Here is a 24,390-nt window from a genome sequence, read left to right on the forward strand (position 1 = left end):
TGGTTGTGCATATAAAATCATGCATAACAGGCTTAACTTTCACAAAGTCTGTTCGAGATGGCTTCCAAAACAACTCGATGAAGAACAGAAGTGAAACTGTGTGAGAATCTGTCGGCACCTACTGGACCGTCATGCTAACGAAGGTGAAACGTTTCTGAAACGGATCATCACTGGATCGGTGAACAATGTGCACTGAAAAGCAGAGTGACTATGTTGAAAAATGTTATCAATACAAAGTGTGTACTCTTTTTGTAATAAATTATAAAAATTGATTGCAGATACTTATTGACTTGCCCTCGTATTTAACAAAACTAAACAAATATTTTTTAAATTATTTTTCTTTCAAAACTTGCCTTCCTAAACGGAGGGTGCGGTGATTATGGTCGTATGTACAGTATTTTGGGTCCCTTATGGATTAAGATCCTAACATCACTTCCCTCTGAAAATTTCCACTATTTCATGTAAATAAATAATGGCAACTTATATTTAATAAAAATTTTAATTTATTGAACAGTGTTGCATATCAAAACATGGATCTTTTATATGCTTTTAGGTCTTCATGGTCATAGAGTGTGTGAATTTTATGGTACATGTATTTGAAAAAGTAGAGGAGGTTATCGTATTGTCCACTGTATGATTCGCTTTCTGTCTGTCCATGGAGCTCCACTAGGAATTGGTGAACCGCCTCAATGGTGGCAAGGTACCACCTTGGGCTGCCGTTCTGATGGCGCCAGAATTGAGACAGTCGATGTTCCAACACTACGCAGGGTAGAGAGTGTAATCGTGGGTCCTTGAAGATACCTCGGCTCTGGTTCCACGTGCTGTCGATGAAGATAGCTCGAGTGATTGGAGGCCCGGGACCGCAGTTCAAACGTTTTACCCTAGGTTCGGTGTCGGCGGATGTGCTGTTGGAGCAATAAAAACAAAGAATAAAGCTTTTTTATGTCTCTCGAAATTCCTATATTAAATTGTGCAATATCCTTCGGTTCATCATGCTTACACTGATTCATCAGTCAATACAAGTGACTTAGCATGCACTATTTTTGCCAAGAACTTTAAGACACATTCTGAGGTGAAGCCATGCAAGAACGAAACGTGCAGCGGCATGCTTTCACAAAGAAGGAATCTCAACCCACCCTGGGGGAAGTCTGAAATGTAACAACACATTTTCGCAAAGTGTTGATCCCGAAAGACACCACTGCACCCACTCGGAGGTGAGACTACAAAAGTGTACAACATGCAGTAATACGTTCTCACCAAACAAACTAGGAAAGAACCACTCGGAGGTGAGGGTATACAAGTATACAACATGCAGCAATATGTTTTCATGAAACAAACTAGGAAATAACCAATATAATAATGCTCATCATGACCTGTTCAGCTGAGCATTGCATCCTGTAGGAGATTTACAAGGCTATTTTTTAAATTATTATTATTATTATTATTTTCACTATCAATATTGATATACTCCAATGTTTGCAGTAAATACAATCAAACAGTTGTGCATATTGTACCGCAAACATCGCTACGAGTAAGCAAGTTCGAAGTACGAGAGTTAAACTTCGCGCAAGGTGAAGGATAGGCAAGCCAGCCGAACTCCCCTTGCGTACACAGCAGTGACGTGGCCACCTTGGGCCAGCTTCGCACAGCGAGCATGACCATATATGGTAATGTTCCGTTCCATCTGTAAAAAGTCTATTTGGAGTTAAGACAATTATTTTTGCACTGCCAACATTGAGGCTATAATAACAGCTGCAAACTATCAAATTCTTGAACAAATCTACCAAGTACTTTAGGAGTTATAGAGATGGATAATATCCATGTTTCGAGATGCTTTATTGGCTCTAGGTATAAAAGCAAGGCAATCTAGGCTACTGAGAGACAGTAATACTCCACTATCTCTGCGATACGGGCGACGGGTAGAGCTCTACAAGTGCGGCAGACCGAAGCTGTTTCACTTTATATAATAACAATAAGTTATTTTATTATTTTATCGCCCTAATCAAAGCATTGGACACAAACAATTAGAATTTTGTTCTTGTTAAAATACTGACATGTTATTTAAAAATATGGTACATGTTTCGCCTTCAATTTTGCAGGCAATATCAGCCATGATTTAACCTTAAAATAAAGTCAGGCACCTGACTGGCTTATGAACTAATGTTAAAATAAGACTATACTAAAAAGAATCTTAAAAAGTAATGAACAAAAATTAACATGTGATAAAACTGTTGAATTTTACAAGGCTTGTAACTATGAGTCAAGTGAATAATACTAAGAGTTAAATATAAACTTGTGATTTAAAGAAATCGATACATAATAATATTCGACTAGCAAGTGGCTGACAACAGAAAAACATTCCAAATTATCAAATCAAATCTGTTAAAATGTGGTGATAAACATTTACAATTTAAAATGTTGTTAAATGATAAGTCTTACAACTGAGAAATGATCAGTTGTATGTATGAACTAAATGTCATTAGTATATGGTGTAATATTTTCACTTTACTGATGGTGTAAAAAATTTGTAACTCTTAGTTGATATTCAAGTTTGATTTAGACTCCTATGGACCATCTCATATTGGCGTTACTACGAATTGTAGGTTTGTTAGCATGCTGGTCAAAAGGGGCGAAGCTAACGTTGTGTGTAGAAAAGCATACTGATTGCTGATTTTAAGGTGAAGCCTGTAATTGAAAACCAGAAGGGCGGTGTTAAACGATGGATAAAAGGCACACTATGAAAATTACGTGGAGAATGTACAAACTTATCTCTTGGCTTTCAGAGAGAGTGACTTCTTGTGTTATGATCTATGGGCTGCTGGCAACTGTCGAGTTCTTACTGCGTGTGTTATAGCGGTGGGATCTTGTTGGAGGGGGTGGCGTTTGCAAAGGCGTGGCTATGGGCCTGCTTGTTGTGCTTGAAAGGGAATTGCTAGCAGCAGGGGGAAGGGGGGGGGGGGGGAGAGGAGAGAGTATTATGTATAGGAATGGTGGGAGTGCTTACTGATTTAAGGTCGAAAATTTTGAAAAATTTGCTTATGAGGGGAATTGATTTTTGTAAAAGTATTGCAATCTGTTCGTACAAAGGACTTTTTTCTATCAATGACGTCATTTATATCACATGATTTATATCATATATATCACGTGATTCATATCACATGTAAGACCGAAGTTATGCCCAGCCAGGACTCGGTATTTCAGTGAGATGATATTCTGACTCTCTAGTGCTCGGTTCAAGTAGAACATAGTATTCTTCTTCAAGTGCCATATTAGGACTTGTGTTTTCTCTACAGATAGTGGCATTCCAAAGGAACCAGAATTTTTCCAAGTATTACAATTTCTCCAAGTATTGTTATTTTTCCAAATGTCATCATAACAGACTGTGGGAACATCGAATTTTTCAGTATCACATTTAATCTTAGAGTTTCTACTTCGTAATAATTATTCACAGACAGTGGTAAACATTCTTCAAGTGCAGTTGAACTTTAATCATTATTTACAGACAGTGTTGAACAGTCTTTGAGTGCACAAATTCAATAATTACTTACAGACAGTGTAGAACATTCTCCAAGTGCCATTAAACTTGTTTAATTTATAACAAACATGCTAATATGTCCTGAACTTGCACAAACTGTTAATATTAGTTCAAAGTTGTGTTCCAATCATAAAAATGACAAAGCCAGTCAGTTGGAACAGTGATAATACAAGTTAACGATCTAATAGAATATTTCAGACTGCCGTGCCAATATCAGCGGACTTACATCGCGAACTTGACATTGTAAATTTGTACATAATTTTCCCAAGTATCAATTCGGCTGATATGCAACGTGTGATCAGTTACTCAGTTCTTTTTTTTGTCAATTTCATGAACCTTTGACGTGTGATTCAACGAGGTGTTTGAGTCAAAGATTCAAGTGTCAATTTCATTAACATTTGAAGTACCCCACTTACAATGAATCAATGCAGTATTTAAAGCAAAAAATTAATTTATTCGACAGTGATGCAAGTGATCTGACTCGAACACCAAGGAAGAATTTTGAAAGGATCGTTCCAGGATGAAGACCAATTGGACGCCCTAGAAAAAGGTGGTTAGATCAGGTAAGAGAAGACCTAGAGAAGAGAGGAGAAAGATGGGATGTCCTAGAAAGAAAAGAAGCATACCAGGACCGTAATAAATGGAGGCACATCGTTCTTAAACATCCTACTCGCCCCGCAGGAAGGAATTCATGATGATGATGATGATGATGATGATGATGATGATGATGAAAAAAGGGAAATTAGGGATTGGAATAATGTACAAATGTTGAATAAATTCCCAACTTCTTTAAAAACATTTTTAAAAAGACTAAGTAAACAAATGATGGGAAATCAGTCCCCTGGATAACTGCCCAAAATACAGATCAGTAGTGACTGAAATTAAAAAATGTGGCTGTGTCCTTAATTAAGGTAAAGCCCTGGTGTTCGTTTGGTCTGGAAATGGTAAACCATGGAAAACCATCTTCAGGGCTGCTAACAGTGGAATTCAAAGCCACCCTCTCCTGATGCTAGCTCACAGCCACGCGACCTAAACCGCACTGCCAACTCACTCAGTAGTGAAAGTATTTGCGACACTTAACTCACTTAGAATAATTCCGCAACATACTTTCTCGAGTATTGAAAGAACGCCTCATTTACAGTCTGGTATTACCTCATTTTGACTACTGTCACGCCGTGTACAACGACCTGACTGCTACTCTTAACGACAAACTACAACGCGCCCAAAACGCCTGTGTTCGCTACATATGTGATCTACGTTACTTGGACCATCTTACACCTGCCTACAATGAACTCGGTTGGCTGAAACTCAAACAACGCCGAAATCTTCATGCTTTATGCCTTCTTCATCGAATACTCTCCTCATGTTCACCTCCCTAATTGTACAGTCAATATCACCACCTCTCATCCAATCACAGTTTCGGAACACGGTCAAAATCTGATACACTGCTATCTATTCCACCTCACCGCACCACACGATACAAAAACTCATTTGTTATTTCTTTGGCACGAAAATGGAATACACTACCCGTCTCTGTCAGAGAGCCTCACCTGCTAGTTTTAGGCAACTTTGTCACTGCTACCTACTAAGTAATACGTAGATGAAGTCCTAAATTGTTATTCGTATGTTATGGAAATATTGTAGATTTAGCCTTCGTCAAACTATAGACTTTATATGATCTCACTGTTATTACCAAGGTTAATAGAAATTAGCTAATCATGTCATAATTGTGTAAATAATCATCATCTTCATCACCATCATTCTCCTTCTTTTTTTTTCCTTTTTTTTTTAAATCATAATATTGTATTGTTTAGTAGTTGCAAGATGTTTCAATTGTAAGTGTATTTATTTTAATCTTGCACATGTAGATACTGTATTTTCTGATTAGATGGAAGAGAGGGCCTAATGGCCTTAATCTTGCCAGACAAAATAAATCCATTGTTTTGTATTGTATTGAATTGTATAGTGCTTGGACAAGAATGGTGACATATTGAATAGTAATGTGTATCAATGCCCTACTACTCCACACCCTTATATCTGCCTGTACAATATTCTCAGTGTGAGCTCTTGTTACCACATATCTGAAGCGCCTTTGGAGAACTGGTTGTCGCAAGTTCTGTTTTTTTAATGGCATGTGGCCTGGTGCAGGTCTTTTGAGTTGACACTATACAGGCAAATTCTAATGTTGAAAACAGCGCGCGCACACACACACACACACACACACACATACATGCACCCAGTCCTCGAGCCATCAGAATGAATCAACGAAGGTCAAAATTGCCAACCTGGCCAAGAATAGAACCCAGTACCGCTCGGACCAAGGGCCAGCATCCTAACCATCCAGCCAAGGAGTCAGACGCTGTTTTAAATAATCTCTATATAAAAATGAAATTACATCTGTCTGCTCGACTTCTGAAATATCAGCACGTCTAAAATGCTAGGCGGAATGATATGAAATTTAGCACAAGCATTTTTAAAAGGATCTGTCATGTGACTTAAGTTTTATTAAAAAATACAGACTGAAAATATATAATCTGCAAAACATTCTGCAACAGCTTACACCACTCAGACCAACTACCATGGTTATGTAAGCATAAGAGTAATGTAAGTTTATTGATATGAAAGCGATAGCTAACATATTGATAGTCTGTGGTTTACCAAGCATGGTGAAAGTACGATGGCCTGTGTAGAGGTTTCCGACACCAAAGATATCCCTTAATAAATGATCTTTTCTAACTGACCTAACAGGGCAAATTCAAGAGGGCTGAAAAACTACACAAAAGTCCTAGAAAAAAAAACTTAAAATATAGCAGAAGTCGTAAATTTTAATTTATCATTCTGAAACGCAACAGATGTTTGAAATTCAAACTGTACTTACTAGCAGGGGAGAATGAGAATAAACGTAACATTCCACATAGTGTTCTCCCTAGAAATTTTTGTCAGCCGGGAGGCAGAAATGAGTAGCTAGACAGGTAAACTACATAAAAAGTTAATATGATAAAATTTCTATTTATTCGTCTGGGCATTAACAATAATATCAGGCAGGTAAACATTACCTATATAATTGGAATACAGTATTTTAGTGTTACGTATTATCACGAATAAGACATAACAGAGTAATTTGAACTTCTAGTGTTCTACTGTTCGTTCTAAATCACATAACACCTGGGCTTACCACTTGGTTGCTGTGGAGTGCCATACGGGTTTGAAACGTTATGCGAAATAGAGTGCTCGCATGCGATTACACGGTACTCCAGACACCGCTCGCGCATAACACTATGTGATAGTCGAGCTAAACCTTTAAACTCCGATGTAATCGATGCAATTATGCTGACAAAAATGAAGATTTTTCATTTAAATAAACTGTTTTACAGTATTTATGTTTTAATTTGGGAGCACCCATCGATTCAAATATGCATTAATATCGTGTAACTAGCATATACCTAGGTTATGTTAGCCGAGCAGTCTGTAAAATAGCAGGGCCCATTAAAAAGGTACTAGAGAGAACACTGCCACATCAACTTTCTCATATTTCTCCAAGAAACACATATCAAAGGTCAATAATAGTGTCTAATGGTTTCCTAATATCCTCTCTAGTACCTATTTAAAGAGGTGCCTTTAGGCATCTTTCCTGTATTATTAAGAAAGATGTTCACTCACCTGAATGGTTTAACGTAATCTTCTAATGAAACAGCATCTTTCCCTGGATATATTACAACTACCTGGAAAAAATAAAGAAAGAACAAAATGAATTAATTCACATCAGTTAAACGATGGGATTACTTATCAACTGACATACATATCACTCTTTCCTTTTCATCAAAAGAACCTAAAAGCCAGTAAATACTGTTCTTATGAATTTATAGCTGACTAGTATGTAAGCATGTCTTCAACATATATAGCACATAAAACGTATGAGAGCAGATCAGATATAAACAGGAATTTGAATGTACCGCTGCTGTTAGTAATAATTCTGAGGCGGGCCTTTGCCAGGATCTTCATGGGGGTATCTGGAGAAGGGGTTTGCATGAAGGAAAGACAATGGAGAGTTGGGCTGCTTTAGTATGCCATGAGTGAGCAAGAGGTCCACACATTTGATGTGCAACGCACCATTATCAAATTTCTCGCAAAAGAGGGCACCAAACCTTCCAAAATTTTGAGACGGTTCCGCACACAGTTTGAGGATTAAAAATAGGAGAGGATTTCCACCAATCAATACTTATTTATTGTATATATTAAATTACAGGACCGGTTTCGACCTCATATTCAAGATGACCTTGAATATGAGGTCGAAACCGGTCCTGTAATTTAATATATACAATAAATAAGTATTGATTGGTGGAAATCCTCTCCTATTTTTAATTGTGCAATTGTCAATACGGAAATGAAAATTATAGATTACGACACAGTTTGAGGAAGAAACACTTTCGCAGACTCAAGTGTATGAGTGGGCTAAAAAATTTGTGGCAGGAAGAGAAGCTGTGGAAAATGAACCTCATGCAAGGAGACCGCGGACAAGCATCACTGCAGATAACATTATTGCCTTTCATGACATTATTAGTCAAGATCGGTGAATAAAAATTTCACAAATTGTTTTAGCTGTAGGAGTAAGTAACAGAAGTGTTCAAATCATCATCTGACATGAACTCCATTTCAGAAAATTGTCTGCCAGGTGGGTTCCTCGTCTCCTCATCCAGGAACAAGAGGATTTACGCTAGGAAGTTTGTCAGAGACTCCTGCGCTGCTACAAGGAGTAAGAAGAGGATTTCTTGCATCGTATTGTGACTTGTGATGAAACTTGGGTGCATCATTACACCCCAGAGTCAAAGCAAGCAAGCATGGAGTAGCGGTGAAGAGACGAAGCAGGTTCGGTCAAGGCCAAAACACCCATCTGCTGAAAAGGTCCTTGCAACCATTTTCTGTGACTCTGCGGGCATTTTGCTGGTGAATTTTCTTCATGAACTAAGGATAATTAATGCTGCGTATTACTGTCGCCTCTTGGATAAAGCAAAAGCTGCATATCACAACAAGCGACGCTGGCAACCAAACCAAAACGTCATTCTTCTCCATGACAATGCAAGGCCGCATACTGCCGATTTAATGTGGGAAAAACTAGAGGAAATTCACTGTACACCTCTGGAACACCCTCCACACAGTGAAGATTTATCACCCCATGACTACCATTTGTTTGGACCACTCAGATAAGTCCTAAGAGGACAGTGGTTCGATGATGATGATGCAAGTATAGAAAAGTTTGTGTGCAACTGGCCCCGCACACGTCCCTGTTTTTTCTATCAGGACGGCATCAATGTTTTTATCTTACAAAAAGTTACACTTTCCATGCTACATCATAATACGGAATTCTTGCATTTGCCTTAAACATCGTAAAATAGAGAGCAAACGGTTACAATGTTTTGGCTCAAGCAATATGGTGGCCATAGGTATCTGTTCACTTCATCTCTGGCAGAACATGGGTGATGTGTTCTGTATCTTATTCTGTTCTCGTTGGCTGGCAGTGATGATACTTCTGATATTGTGATGGGCAGAAAATTTGGCTTGAGCGAGTGAATTCACTCCAGTATGTGTCACCATCTCTCTTTGTCCACTTGAATGAAGTCCCACGAGCACCATGTAAAATCTACTGTGGAACAACATATTTCGACCCCACGCCAACAGGCGAAGATGTGCGCGTCAACATGACAAATGTGGCACAATCAATTTGCTCAAAGAAAAGTAATTTTCTTTAAAAAGTATAAAATTTATGGTTGTGAGAGTTTCATTGTATTTTTCTTGTAAAGAAGAAATAATAGCCTCTACCGGGTGTTAATTTCAGCTGCTGAAACATTGTCATTTTCTCAATATCGCTCTAAATGACAGAATAGGAATTTTACAAGGGTGGATCAAATATAAACGGGAATTATTTTTTAAAATTTGTTGTATCAATCAAAAAAATACACATATAGAGATCACTTTTCTACATAGTGTCCTGCCTTCGATACACATTTTCTCTATCGGATTGGTAAGTTTTTGATGCTGTCCTGATAGGAAGAAGAGAGATGTGTGCAGAGCCGGTTGCGCATGAACTCTTCTACACTTGCATCATCATCGAACCGCTGTCCTCTTAGGTCTTATCTGAGTGGTCCAAACAAATGGTAGTCGTAGGGCGATAAATCTGGATTGTACTGAGGGTGTTCCAGAGGCGTCCAGTGAATTCCCTCCAGTTTTCCCCACGCTAAAGTGGCAGTATGCAGGCTTGCATTGTCATGGAGAAGAATGACGTTTCAGAACAGTTGCCAATGTCGCTTGTTGCGATACGTAGCTTTTGCTTCATCCAAAACGTGACAGTAATAGGCTGCATTAATTATCCTTCGTTCGTGAAGAAAATCCACCAGCAAAATGTCCGCGGAGTCCCAGAAAACGGTTGCAAGCACCTTTCCAGCAGATGGGCAGGTTTTGGCCTTGACCAGACCTGCTCCGCCTCTTCACTGCCATTCCGTGCTTGCTTGCTTGCTTGCTTGCTTTGACTCAGGAGTGTAATGATGCACCCAAGTTTCATCACAAATCATAATACGACACAAGAAATCCTCTCCTTTCGCCTCATAGCAATGCAGGAGTCTCTGACAAACTTCCTGGTGTAAAGTTTTTTGTTCCTGGTTGAGGAAACCTGGCAGACAATTTTCTGAAATGGACTTCACTTCGGATAATGGTTTGAACACTTCCGTAACTTATTCCCACGGCTAAAACAATGTGCAAAATTTTTATTTGCCGATCTTCACCAATAATGTCACGAATGGCAACAATGTTATCTGCAGTGATACTTGTCCACGGTCTCCTTTCATGAGGTTCATTTTCCACAGCTTCTCTTCCTGCCACAATTTTTTAGCCCGCTCATACACTCGAGTCTGCGAAACTGTTTCTTCCCCAAACTGGGTGTGGAACCATCTCAAAATTCTGGCAGGTTTGGTGCCCTCTTCTGCGAGAAATTTGATAATGATGCGTTGCACAACAGACGTGTTCACCTCTTGCTCACTCATGGCATACTGAAGCAGACCAGCTCTCCACCATCGTTCCTGCGTGCAAATCCCTTCTCCAGGCAACCACACCAACATCCTGGCAAAGGCCCACCTCAGAACTATTACTAACAGCAGCGGTACATTTAAATTCCAGGCCGATGACCATCGATGTTAGGCCCCTTAAAACAACAAGCATCATCAGCAACATTTAAATTCCCATTTATATTTGATCCGCCTTCATATATACACTTCCGGGGGGAAAAAAAAATATGCAACATCCTCAAGGACTGTGTTCAGTAGCACCAAGGTACAATATGTGCATACTGAGGGATTGTTAAGTTAGTGATTCATTTGTCACGGACATCCAACGATCAGATGGCATGCAGGAGGAGTGTCCATGCATACTCTGTTTCGACTCTGCAGGCAGTAAATGTGCTGAGGTTAAAGGTGAACAGTGTTTACAACATTCATTCTAGGGTACAACCACGCCTCGCCGATGAGTACGTGCTCCCGTTGAACTACTGCAGCCGTTTGAACGGGCTTGCATTGTGGGCCTCTGAGAAGCTGGATGGATGTATCAACAATTTGATGCACATATTGGGAACAATGAATTGGTGGCGTGTCGCTATTTTCAGCAGTGGTCTGTGAAACATTCCCACACCCGTAGACCAGGCTCCGGACATCCGCGTAGTAAACCGGCACATCAAAATCGACACATTGTACGAGCAGCAGTGGCCAATCGAACATCATCCAGGAACAAAATCCGGTCATATGTTGCACCTGTTGTGTCACCAAGGATCATTGGGAACCGTCTGTTTGCAGCAGGATTACAATCACGTGTGCCTCTGGCCAGGCAACCACTGCATGACGGCTACTCTGGTGTCATGAAACAGTCGACTGAAGAGGGGAATGGAGCTCTGTTGTCTTCAGTGACGAAAGTAGGTTCTGTCGGTATGCAAATGGACATACACTTATATGACGTAGACCTGGCGAGCAGCTTATTCCAGAGTGCATTCACCCACAACATCCAGGTCTCACTCCAGGCTTCATGGTGTGGGGGGGCCATCAGTTACAACTCACAGTCGCAGCTGGTGTTTCTGCAGAGTAACGTAACCAGTGCCCGCTACACTGCACAGGTTATTGTCCCCGGACTACCGCCATTTCTTCGAGAGGAAGGTGATTTGCTTTTTCAGCAGGACAACGCAGGTCCACATATAGCTGCTGCGATGCAACGTACTCTACGTGGTGTACAACAACTGCCCTGGGCAGCAAGATCACCAGATCTCTCACCAATTGAACATGTACACGGCATGATGAAGCAAGAACTAACGCATTCTACAGAGCCTGCATGAACCACGGCATCAAAAGGTGCAACATGCTTGCAACAATCTATCATAAAATGCCATTCAGCACCTTTATGATTGTTCGCATGTGCGAATACACATCTGCACTGCCGTCAGCGGGGGTACACCATGTACTGATGCGAATGTTTGGGCACCCTTCACAGTGACGTGTGCTAAATTTGATTTGAATTTGTAATCATATACTCCTGCAATGATGAACTACCTGTCACATTGTTTCTGAAAAATGGACCTTGTCCTTGAGGATGTTTCATGGGTTTTTTTTCTGGCAGTGAATATACATCATACATGTTTCAACCACACTAAGGGCTTACTGAGTGATAGATTCCTTCCGTCAGTGCATTATACATCATAATCATCTTTAAACACTTCTGTAATGGCTTAATGCAAAGGTTCCCAAACTTTTTCAATTCACAGTCCCTTGCTAAATAAGGATATTCACATAGCGCTCCAGATCAAAATGTGCTTCATAATTACATCATAACAGTGCAGTTACAGTAGTTTGATAACAATAATTGATACGTATATTCAACACGTGAAGAGAACAAGATCATGTTGGGTGACCTTAATGGTCACGTTGGAAGGACAGGTGAGGATTATTCCGAATGTCGTGGAGGTTTTGCTTACGGATTGAGGCATGACCAGGGTGAAGAGATCCTCCAGTTTGCATAGTTGTAGTCAACACATACTTTCATAAGAAGGAAGAGCACCTTATCACACACAAGATGAAGACCTCATCAATGGTACAAGACCGAGTGGAAGAGAGAGTCATATATACACAAACTGACTACATTCTCTGCAACCATGATCTGCTGAAACAGTTTGTTGACTGCAAGGTCATCTCAGGAGAGCCTCTGACATCTCGACATAGGCTTTTGATTGGAGAGCTCTTGTTATGGTGTCCGTTAAACAACAGAGTCAGACCAACTCTGAAGATTAAGTGGTTTAAGCTGCGAGATAACGAGACAGCACAACCACTCTATGATATTGGGGTGTATATCGTCTAGGACATGCAGGAGAATGACGACACCACAGATCAAATGTGGACGAGATTCCAGAAGTACTGTACCAGCAGGGCAAGGCATCACCTTGAACTTTCTAATGACAGACTGAAAATAGACAAGGAAACCTAGTGGTGAAAATATAACGTCCAGGAGTCACTGAAGAAGAAAAAGACTGTGTTTAAAGCATGGTGGAAAGAGAAAGACAACTGAATGGACAAGACCTAAGGAAGAATACAAGATCATCAAAAAGCAGGCCAAGAGAGTCATAGCAGCAGCTAAAAAGTGAAGAGCAGCAAGGCCTTTGTGACAACTTAGACACCAGAGGGTGTGCAGCGGATCTACAAGGTCGCTGCTCAGCACGAAAGACAATCCAGGGATACTGTCGCCACCAAATATGAGCGGGGAACATTACTAACTAATGATAAAGCCATGAACAACCACTGGAAGAAGTATTTTGAAGCGTTACTAAATGAGGAGTTTCCACGAGACAGAGCAGTTTCGTAATGTCCAGTTGAGGGGCCTGTGCATGAAGTCACCCCTTCTAATATTGCAGTAGTTGTGTCAAAGATGAAGAACGGCATGTAATATGATAGCATTGCTTTTAAACAAGACGTTTCAGTCAGTTAATGTTGTATTCTGACAAGAATGGCCTATGTCTAGTTCATTTTAATTTTTGTCTGTAGTCTGTTACAGTATCACAGGAAAATGTAAGGAAAATGTTCATTCGAAATCATGTGATTCGAAGTCCAATTTTTGTGTCTCAACGACTTCAAATTAATGATGCTTTACTGTTTCACAAAACTAACATCCGAGTTTGCCGGTGTATCTGTTTCAAGTGTATCAATAATCGGAGATAATTTAGGGGGAAGGTACCTCTGATTTGGGATAACCTGGACTACACAGAGCAAAAATGGGAAAAAATGTGAAATACGAAAAAATCGGCACAGATTTAAGCTAAAGTCCTGTATAGGCATTTCTTACAGTGTTATGGCTTGGTTTACAGTTATATTTTGAAAAAAGTCCTTAATTGACTTCTGTTTCTGAATTTTGAATTGTTTCTATGCAACGTCAGCCATCGCTTGAAAAGCAGGGTGTCAGTGGGAGTTGCCTCTGGTTGCTGTTCTACGTAGTGTAGTGCCGCCTCTAACGCAGCGAGACCTTCACAATGAGTCATCTCAACTTCAACTGTGTTGCGTTAATGTTTAAAACACTGCTGGAATGATCTCCATAGAAAATCTCCTCATAGTGTATTTTTTTCAAAATGAGCCTTCCAAAAATTAGGGTGCGGGGATTATTCGGGTAAATATGGTAATGTGTTGATAGAGGCGATAATTTGCTGCCAGAGAGAAGAAGAAATGACACTGACCTAGGCCTGCCCACAAATTTACACAAAAGGCGCAAAACCTAGCTATGTCAAATAATAATTTGACCCCCGAATACTCTGAAATGGATTATTTCAAGGTATTTGAGAATGAAGAAATGTCGGCAAGGGTAGCGGACGAAGCAAACAGATTTTATAAACAGACGGATGATAAGTTCATGGCGAGTTCCACTCTACTACGATCAATATTGTGTGTTTTACTTAATGTTTCTGCTGTTAATCGCTTGTATGGTTTGGTATTGTGTGTAAATATAGTAGGCACAGCCCATAATGCAAATGAAAATTTCTAAGCATCCTCCTAATGGACGAAACTTTTGCCGCCTCATGTGGAATCGAACCCTGGATCCCAAATATAAACTGTCTCCAACACTGTAGGAACAAACTGGTGAGTTAAAATATGGTTTCAAAATATTATTCTGTAGTTAGTGCACGTATTTTATGTTCAAATTGGCGATAATATTCAATGAAGTTGTTGGCTGAAATAATCCAGCCCTGGGCTCACACCAGCCTGTCCGAGAATTCAGCAGCGAAGAGGTTAAATTCAATTCTCAAAGCACTGGCATTCTTAAACTTTTCTTTGTCTCTCAGTAAATGTCAAGTGTTACGCTCAGAAACAAAAAAAAATTGCAGCCTACACATTATTAGTTCATTCCGACTCGTATAAAACCTGCAATCTGAACTTGATGATACCAGCCCAGAAGAAGTTGTTCTATTGGACGCCCAGCTAAGAGATGAATCGAGACCGTAAATGGCCACTTGGCCTAATACTTGTTTGGATGACGACGATGATCAATTTCTCCTTCAACACAAGAGATGACTATGCCATTTCTAAGACTGTTACAGTGACCAAAACTGAATGCATTAACGCAAAGATGCCAAGGTAAGAAACAATAGTTTGCAAGACAAAATTTGGAAAATACTCTCAAAGCTGGAGAAACTCTGATTTATTTGTGACCTAAGTAAATACCTCCCAAAAATTCAGGGTCGTCTTATAGAGTGCGTGGTGACTTCCACTGCACAAGCCAGTACAGTTGGGCAATGATCCAAACAGGGCTTCATAAACATCAGTCTTTTTAAATGTAAGGCTGATCACATAAGATGACTACGGTATTTACTCTTAATCGGTAGGCTACCACTTCCAGTGTCCCAACCTTACACAGAACGTTTAACCAATTACAGTCGACACCATTTATTGCGACATCGCTTTTGTCAACATATTGGATATAACAGCGAAATCTAACGGTCCCGTCTAAACATAGTACTTTTTAAAAAATAGCTTAGTACGTATGGACTATAACGTCCAATCTTGATTTTTGTTTGTTACGCATTTGCAGATGGCTAACGACAATGTAATTTTTTTTTTTTTTTGCTGGTGGCTTTACGTCGCAGCGACACAGATAGGTCTTATGGCGATGACAGGATAGGACAGGGCTAGGAGTTGGAAGGAAACGGCCAAGGCCTTAATTAAGGTACAACCCCAGCACATGCCTGGTGTGAAAATGGGAAACTACGGAAAACCATCTTCAGGGCTGCCGACAGTGGGGTTTGAACCCACTATCTCCCGGATGCAAGCTCACAGATGCGCCCACCTAACCGCACGGCCACCTCGTCCGGTAAACGGCAATGTAAATCTTATTTCTAAACTCTCGCTTTCATTAGGTTGTAGAATTCAAATCAGGCTGTCAGTAAAATAGTCAAGGCAAGCATCACTGTGAAGATGTCGCAAAAGAAAGAGAAAGTGTTTAATGTTGAACAAAAGTCATACATAATATGACAATTACAAAATGGAGAAACAAACGTCCGTGTCGCAAAGGAATGGAGTGTAACACTCAATGATTTCTACAATTCGGAAGGCAAAGAGAACATCTCCTTTATTAGGTAAGACTGTGTGCAATATTATTGATCAATTTATATTCTTACTACTTCTTTCCTCAATAATTATTTTATATTTTTCTAACATCTTATTGCTGTACATGCTGTGCAAACATTAGAAGTAAAATTCCTCCCAGTCCCACTCCACAAATACAGTACTTCACTTTTTTTTTTAAACTTTATACTGTAAATTAACCAAGCAAAAGTTCAATTACTGCAGCACTTTTTCAGCGCAGACATCTAGGCCCAATTGCACTGTAATTCGTTTCTTTCTCACCGACTTCTCGCGATGGTTGTGATCGTGCATGTACAGGGCTACCAACTCTTGACCTTACGAACTAGTCGTACTTTGTTAGGTGCAGTGGGGCTAATTTTCAACTTGCGAATTACTGGATTTCTTTTTTAATGTTAGTTGTTCGGGGCGTCGACCCATGTGGATCTTCTGCCCCTAATGGCACCATATTGTATGAACCTGCGTGTTATTGGAATGGTGGTAGTGTGGATTGTTGTGTGTGAGGAAAGGAACATTGAGGACGTCACAAACACCCAGTCCCAAGGCCAGGAATATTAATCATTACAATTAAAAACCCCCTCACCCGGCCAACAATCGAACCCGGGGCCGCCAGGTGACAGGCGAATGCATTTCCCCCTACACCGTGGGGCCAGACAATTAGTGGATTGGTTTGGACTGTGACCGAGCGAAGTGCTGTTAGACCTCTAGCATTCCGTACGGTAAGAGCAGCGCATTCTAAAAGCTGAAGTGGTTTATCATGCCAGCTAGTGATAAAGCTACTGGTCTGTATTGTACATTGTTTTGTTACAGATTGCATTTAGCTGTGTTTTTATTGTGCGCGGGCTGGTAACGGAATGCATTTCACTTGATTGCTGGGAATGACGTCATGCCCGATTGTATCTCAGCTGATGGAAATGCTACAGCATGCTTGAGCAATGAAAAATGGCGTGTGATAAATTATATTAGGTTATAAAAGTAAATGTACTTCTGGAGGATGGCCGGTGGGTCCCTGGCTGTCACAGTAAACCCATCTCTCCTCTACAAGGTATTCCACATAAGATTTGTAACATTTCAAATCTCTTATGATGCCATAAAACTTATGCTGCACATACAGAATTTCTGCCCTTAACGATGTAAATGAGCAGTCTAAAACCTACAAATATGATAGTTAAGCTACCAAAAAAAGACATGTTCGTGTGACTATCACCTATAATGACTGTTAACTGGCGATCCCTTCCAAGTCATTATAACTGGTTTAGACTGTTTTAACATTCAGATCTGCTTTCGACAGTAAATTTATAAAGTATTAATGTTACCTTTTCATCAGAATCATATTCTGGCACACAAGGGAAAGTGTAGATGGTGACATCGTCAGGTGCTAAGACCGCTGCGTGAGCTGCTGTACTTTTCCCATCAATTTCACGATTGTGCTTGATGATATCTATCTTCAGAGGCAGCTGAAAACATTCAAATTATGTTTAAAATATGCAAAAAGCTCAAGTGAAATGACTTTATTGTTTTAAAAAGAAAATACAACTAAGCAACCATTTTCTCTTGACAGTAATGAGGAGGGAAAAAGGGTCATGCCTTCAAAGGTAATGCTAAAAGAAAGAGAAGGCCACTGAGGGCAAAAAAATGAAAGATTCCCTAGGCTTCGCAAAAACCTAGTAAATAGGGCTCGGAAGATACAAAGTATGCAAGTAAATATCCCATAAAAAGTAGCTAAATGTGATCTAAAAATGGTAAACTCTGGCTAAAGCATTTTAAGGATAGTTCTAACATAAAACATGCCAAGAAGTTATTAGCGAAAATACAGCAGACACTTTCAATCATGCAAACTGACAAGAGCTACAATAATACCAATATAAATGGTCCGTTACTGGACGTTATAAATTTTCCAGCTAGCTCATTCCTGGTTGCCAGCGTTTCACCCCAGTGTGCTAAGTTGGGCTCATCAATTGGTAAATAGTACACCCACCAAGACGCATGGCTATGTTGGGCTCTTCGCCCCAGTGTGCTAAGTTGGGCTCATCAGTTGGTAAATAGCACACCCACCAAGACGCATGGCTAGTGCAACACTGGGGCGAAACGCTGGCAACCAGGAATGAGTTAGCTGGAAAATTTATAATGTCCAATAACGAACCATTTATATTGGTATTATAAATTTACTCATTTGGGACAAATATTTCAGGTTCCCTATGGGAATCAACATCTATATCAAAAGCTACAATAGGTAAATTGAAACTTTATACATTTATTCAGTATCACAGCCCTGAGGCGTAGTTCTCATTCTGTTTCCCAAAAAAAAAGAAGTATTAGCATGCTTTTTTGGTATCTGTTGGTGAATGTCTGTACATATCTTTCTCAGAATCATGTCTTGTAAACCTGCTACCTATCTGTTTCAGGAAAAGAAATAAAAATACATCTACTATAGTACTTTGAAATCCTGTGTTTGAAAATCGATGCAGATAACATGTACCTTGTTAAAAACGACAGCTCTATTTAAACAAAAATGCTCAAAATATATAGGGTCAGGGACACATCATTCACAGCCACTTTTTAGGTTTCGGGTAAAATGACCCCAGGAATGAAATATGACTTTTCCTTAACAACCAAACCTTACTCATAACATCAGAATATGACGAGAACAAGTTCACAAAGGGCAAAGGTGCCAACCTTTGAAGTGAGTTATCAATTATCAATAATCGATAATGACACCCCCTCTGCCCTTCCCGACAGCAATCTATTCTAAATTACACCATATTACACAACAACATTTGCGCATTACCAGTTAATTGTGTGATAAAACGTTATTTGAAGCTTGAATCGCATCCCGCAGTTGCTCTTTAGTATAGGCTTGAAGTTTGTGGTGATTCTTTTAATAATAGTGTTGTCATTGGCTTTACATCCCACTAACTACATTATTTACGGTTTACGGAGATGCCGAGGTGCTGGAATTTAATCCCACAGTTCTTTTATGCGCCAGTAAATCTACCGACATGAGGCTGACGTATCTGAGCACCTTCAAATACCACCGGTCTGAGCCTGGATCGAACCTGCCAAGTTTGGGTCAGAAGACCAGCACCTCAACCGTCTGAGCCACTCAGCCCGGCAATTATTGTTTTACGAAGACATACAATTAGGCAAACATCCTCTATATAACAATCAGAGATAAAATATGGAAGGGATCCAACACTTTTCAAAATGAAAGTCTCGGCCAGAGAAAGACAAGGGCTATGAAGGGCGTGAAAATGAAAGACCTCCTAACCTTTGTAACCTAACAGCTTCAGGGTCAGAAAAGAACAAGAGCTGACCAAGGGAGGTCAGATAGGACAGATGAAAGTCAGGAGCCATCCACAAGTACGTGGAAGCAATGCCAGGACTCAACTCAAAGGGCCCCATGGTCGCCAACCCACGCTCTTATGTTGTGAGCACCTGGGGCCCCTTTTAGTCGTTCTTACAACAGGAAGGGGATACCGTGGGTGTTAATTCTACTGCCCCCAACCACAGGGGAATTTCCTTGAAGCATCCCTACTCCCTGCAATGACGTCTTCGTCTTCTGAACGATACGCAATTGCAGTGTAGATGCTCTTAATGAACACCTGAATTCTGTATGATTTTTTTCCTAACAACTCTGGAAACTCTTCCTGTGGAAGAGTTACTGTCAGGTACACTTAATGCTGCAAATACAATATTACTTAGAGAAGAGTAGAGGAAGTGACAACTGAATACGTCATAGTTGATGAGTTTCATTTCTGTGTTTACAATTCTCTATTTCCCGAGGATGTCCCACCAATCAACACTATCAAAGTAAAATATCAAATTTTAATAATTGAGTACCAGTTTCAGTTCACCTGGAACCATCTTCAACTCAAAAATATATGAATTAAGAATATTTTGACAAATACACATTACAAATAAATGTACATGATATGATTCACTAAAATAGTGTTCATCTTTGAAATTAACTTTCTGAAATGAAAAGGAATAACTTGATCAATTGAAATGAGCATATAGTTTCACAGTGTATTTCTTGTAATAATAAAAAAAGCTCATTTCGAAGATGAAAAAGATTTTAGCAAAACTCAAAATATTTTAATAATACCATGTACAGAGAGAGAGAGAGATAGTGTGTGTGTGTGTGTGTGTGTGTGTGTGTGTGTGTGTGTGTGTGTGTGTGTGTGTGTGTGTGTGTGTGTGTGTGTGTGTGTGTGTGTCAAAATGTTCTGAATCCATGTATTTTTAGCAGAAGATGGTTCCAAGTAAACTGAAACTGGTACTCCATTATTAAAGTTAGATATTGTACATCCTTTAGAATATTCTGCTAAATTAAATTGAATAAGTATTGTTGCCAACTGACAAGCATTTAAACGAGAAGGGTTGATCAGTACAGCTCGAAACTACTGAACATTTTTCCTTCTTTCCTTTTCCTCCATAGAAACTTATTTTTTCATGATAATGTCACTTTTCCATAATAATTTCTCCTTTGACCGTAATCGTGGGGTGAAATCCGTAATATATACTAACAGTCCGTAATAGTTGGCACCTCTGCAAGAAAGAGCTATCCACTATCGAAAACACAAAAGCTCGCTACCTGAAAGCAGTCGTAGGCCAGTCGAGGTTTACACCTTCACGACATGTCTACAAGCTGCGAAGGGAAACTTTCCTCATCAATGAGCTAAAAAATACACTGCAATCAAAAGATACAAACAAACACATACTTCCACCAGCCAGATGAAACTTGTGTGTAAAACTCGTGCCACTCCAAGAATAAAGATATCATATAACTTTGTGCCCACACAGGAATACAATTTGCTTCATGTCACAGGTGGTGGTGATTATTGTTTTAAGAGGAAGTACAACTAGGCAACCATCCTCTATATAACACTAATCAGAGAGGAAAAAAAAAAAAATGGAAGGTATCCGACACTTCGAAAAATGAAGATATCGGCCAAAGGAAGACAAGGGCCACGAAGGGCGTGAAAATGAAAGACTCCCTAGCCCTCGCAAACCTAATAGCGTCGGGGTCGGAAAAGAACAAGAGTTGACCAAGGGAGGTCGGATAGGATAGATGAAAGTGAGGAGCCTGGCACAAGTAAGTGGAAGCAATGCCAGGACTCAGCGGAGGGCCCTGTGGTCGCCAACCCACGCTCCAAAATTCAGAGCCCCTGGGGCCCCTTTTAGTCGCCTCTTACGACAGGCAGGGGATACTGTGGGTGTTATTCTACCGCCCCTACCCACAGGGGGTCTTTATGTCACACCAACACAGACAGATCTTATGGCAATGATGGGATAGGAAAGGGCTAGGAGTGAGAAGGAAATGGCCATGGCGTTAATTAAGGTACAGTACGTGCACCTTTTAGCGATACATGGACACCCTACTGCTGAATAGGTCGACCTCGGGCATCTTCGAGATTCGAATTGGCAACCTATGAAACACAAACTATGAATCGCTTATGCATCGCTGTGCGAGATCTGGCGTACACTTTACGTACTAGTACTGTTGTTGTTTACACAGCAAAGCCAAACTATAGAATTCATGCTGGGAACAAGATTCGCATCGAGAAATGTTATATAATGTTATATAAAGTGTGTATGACACAGTTGTTGGCTTAAGATAATAAAGGTTTAGAAAATTCATATCGATCGATCATATTATTGATTCAATTCAAATTTCATTTTCATTCAGTTGGCAGTATTACCGGAACCGTGAGAGGTCCCTCCTTACTCCACCACCCCGTACAAAGAAATATCGCTAAAAGGTGTACGGACTATACAGGGGGCGATGACCTTCTATGTTAGGCCCCTTTAAACAACAAGCATCATCATCATCACCACCAATTAAGGTACAGATTGGGGTTCGAACCCACTACGCCGGATTGCAAGCTGATGGCTACATGACCCAACCCGCATGGCCACTTGCTCGGTCCACAAAGGAATAACTCTCTCAAGGATTATACTGCAATGTTATCTAAGATCTAGTGACAGTGGCTAATATCCATTAAATGCTCGTTCGATGTGCTATTCTACTACATATTAATTTTATGGAATTTTATTCTTGAAAATTAATTAATTCATTATAATCATGTTTTATCTTTGCTCTTATCTCTTGGTAAACTGCAGTCACTCAAACTGCTAAGCTCTCATACAGGTATAAATTATTTTTTATTTTACAATTAAACTGAAGAGTCACCTGGGTTTCTTTAGAACAAAGAGAAGAGGCAAGCAAACAGTATTCTCTTATTGGTGGACTGTACCATAACTACTATTTCCACTGATACTTTCCTGAAGTCTTATTCTCTGAATATCAAACATTTAACAACTCCTCATTTATGCCCATATTGAATCTGTTATCAGCATTGCCTTATAAACATATAAGTTTTGAAATTCCAATGGTACAGAAGCTAATGAACAGATAATGCAATAAATATCAGTCACTACTGATCTGTATTTAGGGCAGTCGCCAAGATGACAGATTGCCTGTCTGTTGTTTACCTTTTCTTTTCTTAAATAATATCAAAGAATTTGAAAATTTATCAAACATCTTCCCTGGTAAATTATTCCAATCCCAAACTCCTCTCCTATAAACTAATATTTGCCCCAATTTGTCCTCCTGAATTCCAATATAATCTTCATATTGTGAATTCTCCTACTTTCAAAAATTCCACTGAAACTTATTCATCTACTAATGTCATTCCTCGTCATCTCTCCACTGACAGCTTGGAACATACCATTTAATCAAGCAGCTCGTCTTTCTCCCAAGTCTTCCCAACCCAAAGTTCTTGGTAACGCTGCTCTTTTGTTGTCTTACCAGAGACTTACATGCTCTCCCGTTACATCCATACTACAAACCCTAAATACACTGATAACCATTTATGTGATTACCCCGATGAGAATCTTTCCTTATATTAACTCGCAGATACTTATAGTATCACTATGAGGAATTTTCACCTCATCACCACAGTAATGAGGACCGAGAGGACTTTTTCCTCTCTGTAAAATCCACAAGCTAAATTCAAGCATGTTTATCATCATACCATGTTGGGGTAATGCTATCAATCACCTTAGATACGTGAATTACGATATAGTACACTTGACCTTCTAAATCTAAAACAGCTGATATTGCTACCAATGCTACTTTTTACTACTGTTTACAAAATAACATGTCCAATACCTAGGCCTATACAAGGTTACAACTCCGTGTAATAAACTGCCCATATAAGTATTTTACCTACAAAACCATAGGCCTCCATATTATTAAAAGCGAGAAAGAATGGTATATTATTTCCTACTTCCCCAACCCAGGTACGAAACAAAGTAAAACCTAACCTATGGTAGGTAACCTGCAATACATCAATGAAACTACCCAATTTTTAAATGTAGTGAGTACTGGGCTGCGAGAATTAAAGTATTGATTAGGATGTTATACTTAAAAAAGTAGTAACCTCCACCTCCCCAATGAAAAAATATGGTAATAACCAAATATACGTGAAGTGAAAAGATACCTTCACTACTGGCACCCGGCCCTCCAGTGCTTCGACGGGTACGTAACAAGTATAACAGAAATATTTTCTTGATTTCTTACACTTAGGACACAAGCTTCGCTGATCTATGTCATCCAAAATTGCAGTATCTGCTATCTTCAAGTCTTTGAAGGGGTCCTCCACGTTTCTTCTAGATTCCTCTAATTTAGGATTCATGTCTCTGTGCTAAGTTACAATCACTGAAACGAATTTTCTTCATGTACTAAAACCTGCATTTAATAAAATGTTTGTTTCATTTCGCCCTGTCCTGTCAAATATTAATAATATTATTATCAAAATCACTTTCTGAAAACTTAACATCAAACCTGATTACAGAACAAAACACGATCTGTGTCCAGTCGATTCATCCGACGAGAACATGTGAAATCGAATGTACAAAACTATCCGATCTGGTACAAACGATTCTCGACATTTCTACGTAATGAACAATCGATCTATCCCAGTAGTAGCAAGACCAGCTATATACTATTGGAGATGGTCTTAATAGGCTTAGTAGTATCATCTAGTGTCATTGTACTAGATCATCATTGCACTAGATGTACCCAGTCTATAGTCTTTGGCATATCTACAAAATCAACGTTGTTGCTACCAAAGAATTATTCAATACCGCCTACTTCTCACCCGGAGGCCACCGGGTTCGATTCACGGCCTGATCAGGGTCTCTTAC

The 24,390-nt window shown here is 39.7% G+C and overlaps 1 protein-coding gene across 1 annotated transcript; it reads right to left on the reverse strand.

The window, feature by feature from the left end:
* Positions 1-480: 480 nt before the first annotated feature.
* On the reverse strand, positions 481-24,045 carry LOC136885711 (tRNA-uridine aminocarboxypropyltransferase 1). The gene is made up of 4 exons (XM_067158429.1): positions 23,685-24,045; positions 17,496-17,636; positions 7,196-7,257; positions 481-905 (listed from the first exon to the last, which is right to left on the reverse strand). The coding sequence occupies exons 1-4, from the start codon at positions 23,877-23,879 to the stop codon at positions 524-526; spliced, it is 780 nt and encodes a 259-aa protein (XP_067014530.1). The 5' UTR covers positions 23,880-24,045; the 3' UTR covers positions 481-523.
* Positions 24,046-24,390: the final 345 nt, after the last annotated feature.

Source organism: Anabrus simplex, chromosome 14, assembly GCF_040414725.1.
Source record: "Anabrus simplex isolate iqAnaSimp1 chromosome 14, ASM4041472v1, whole genome shotgun sequence".
In the NCBI taxonomy this organism is placed as follows: domain Eukaryota; kingdom Metazoa; phylum Arthropoda; class Insecta; order Orthoptera; family Tettigoniidae; genus Anabrus; species Anabrus simplex.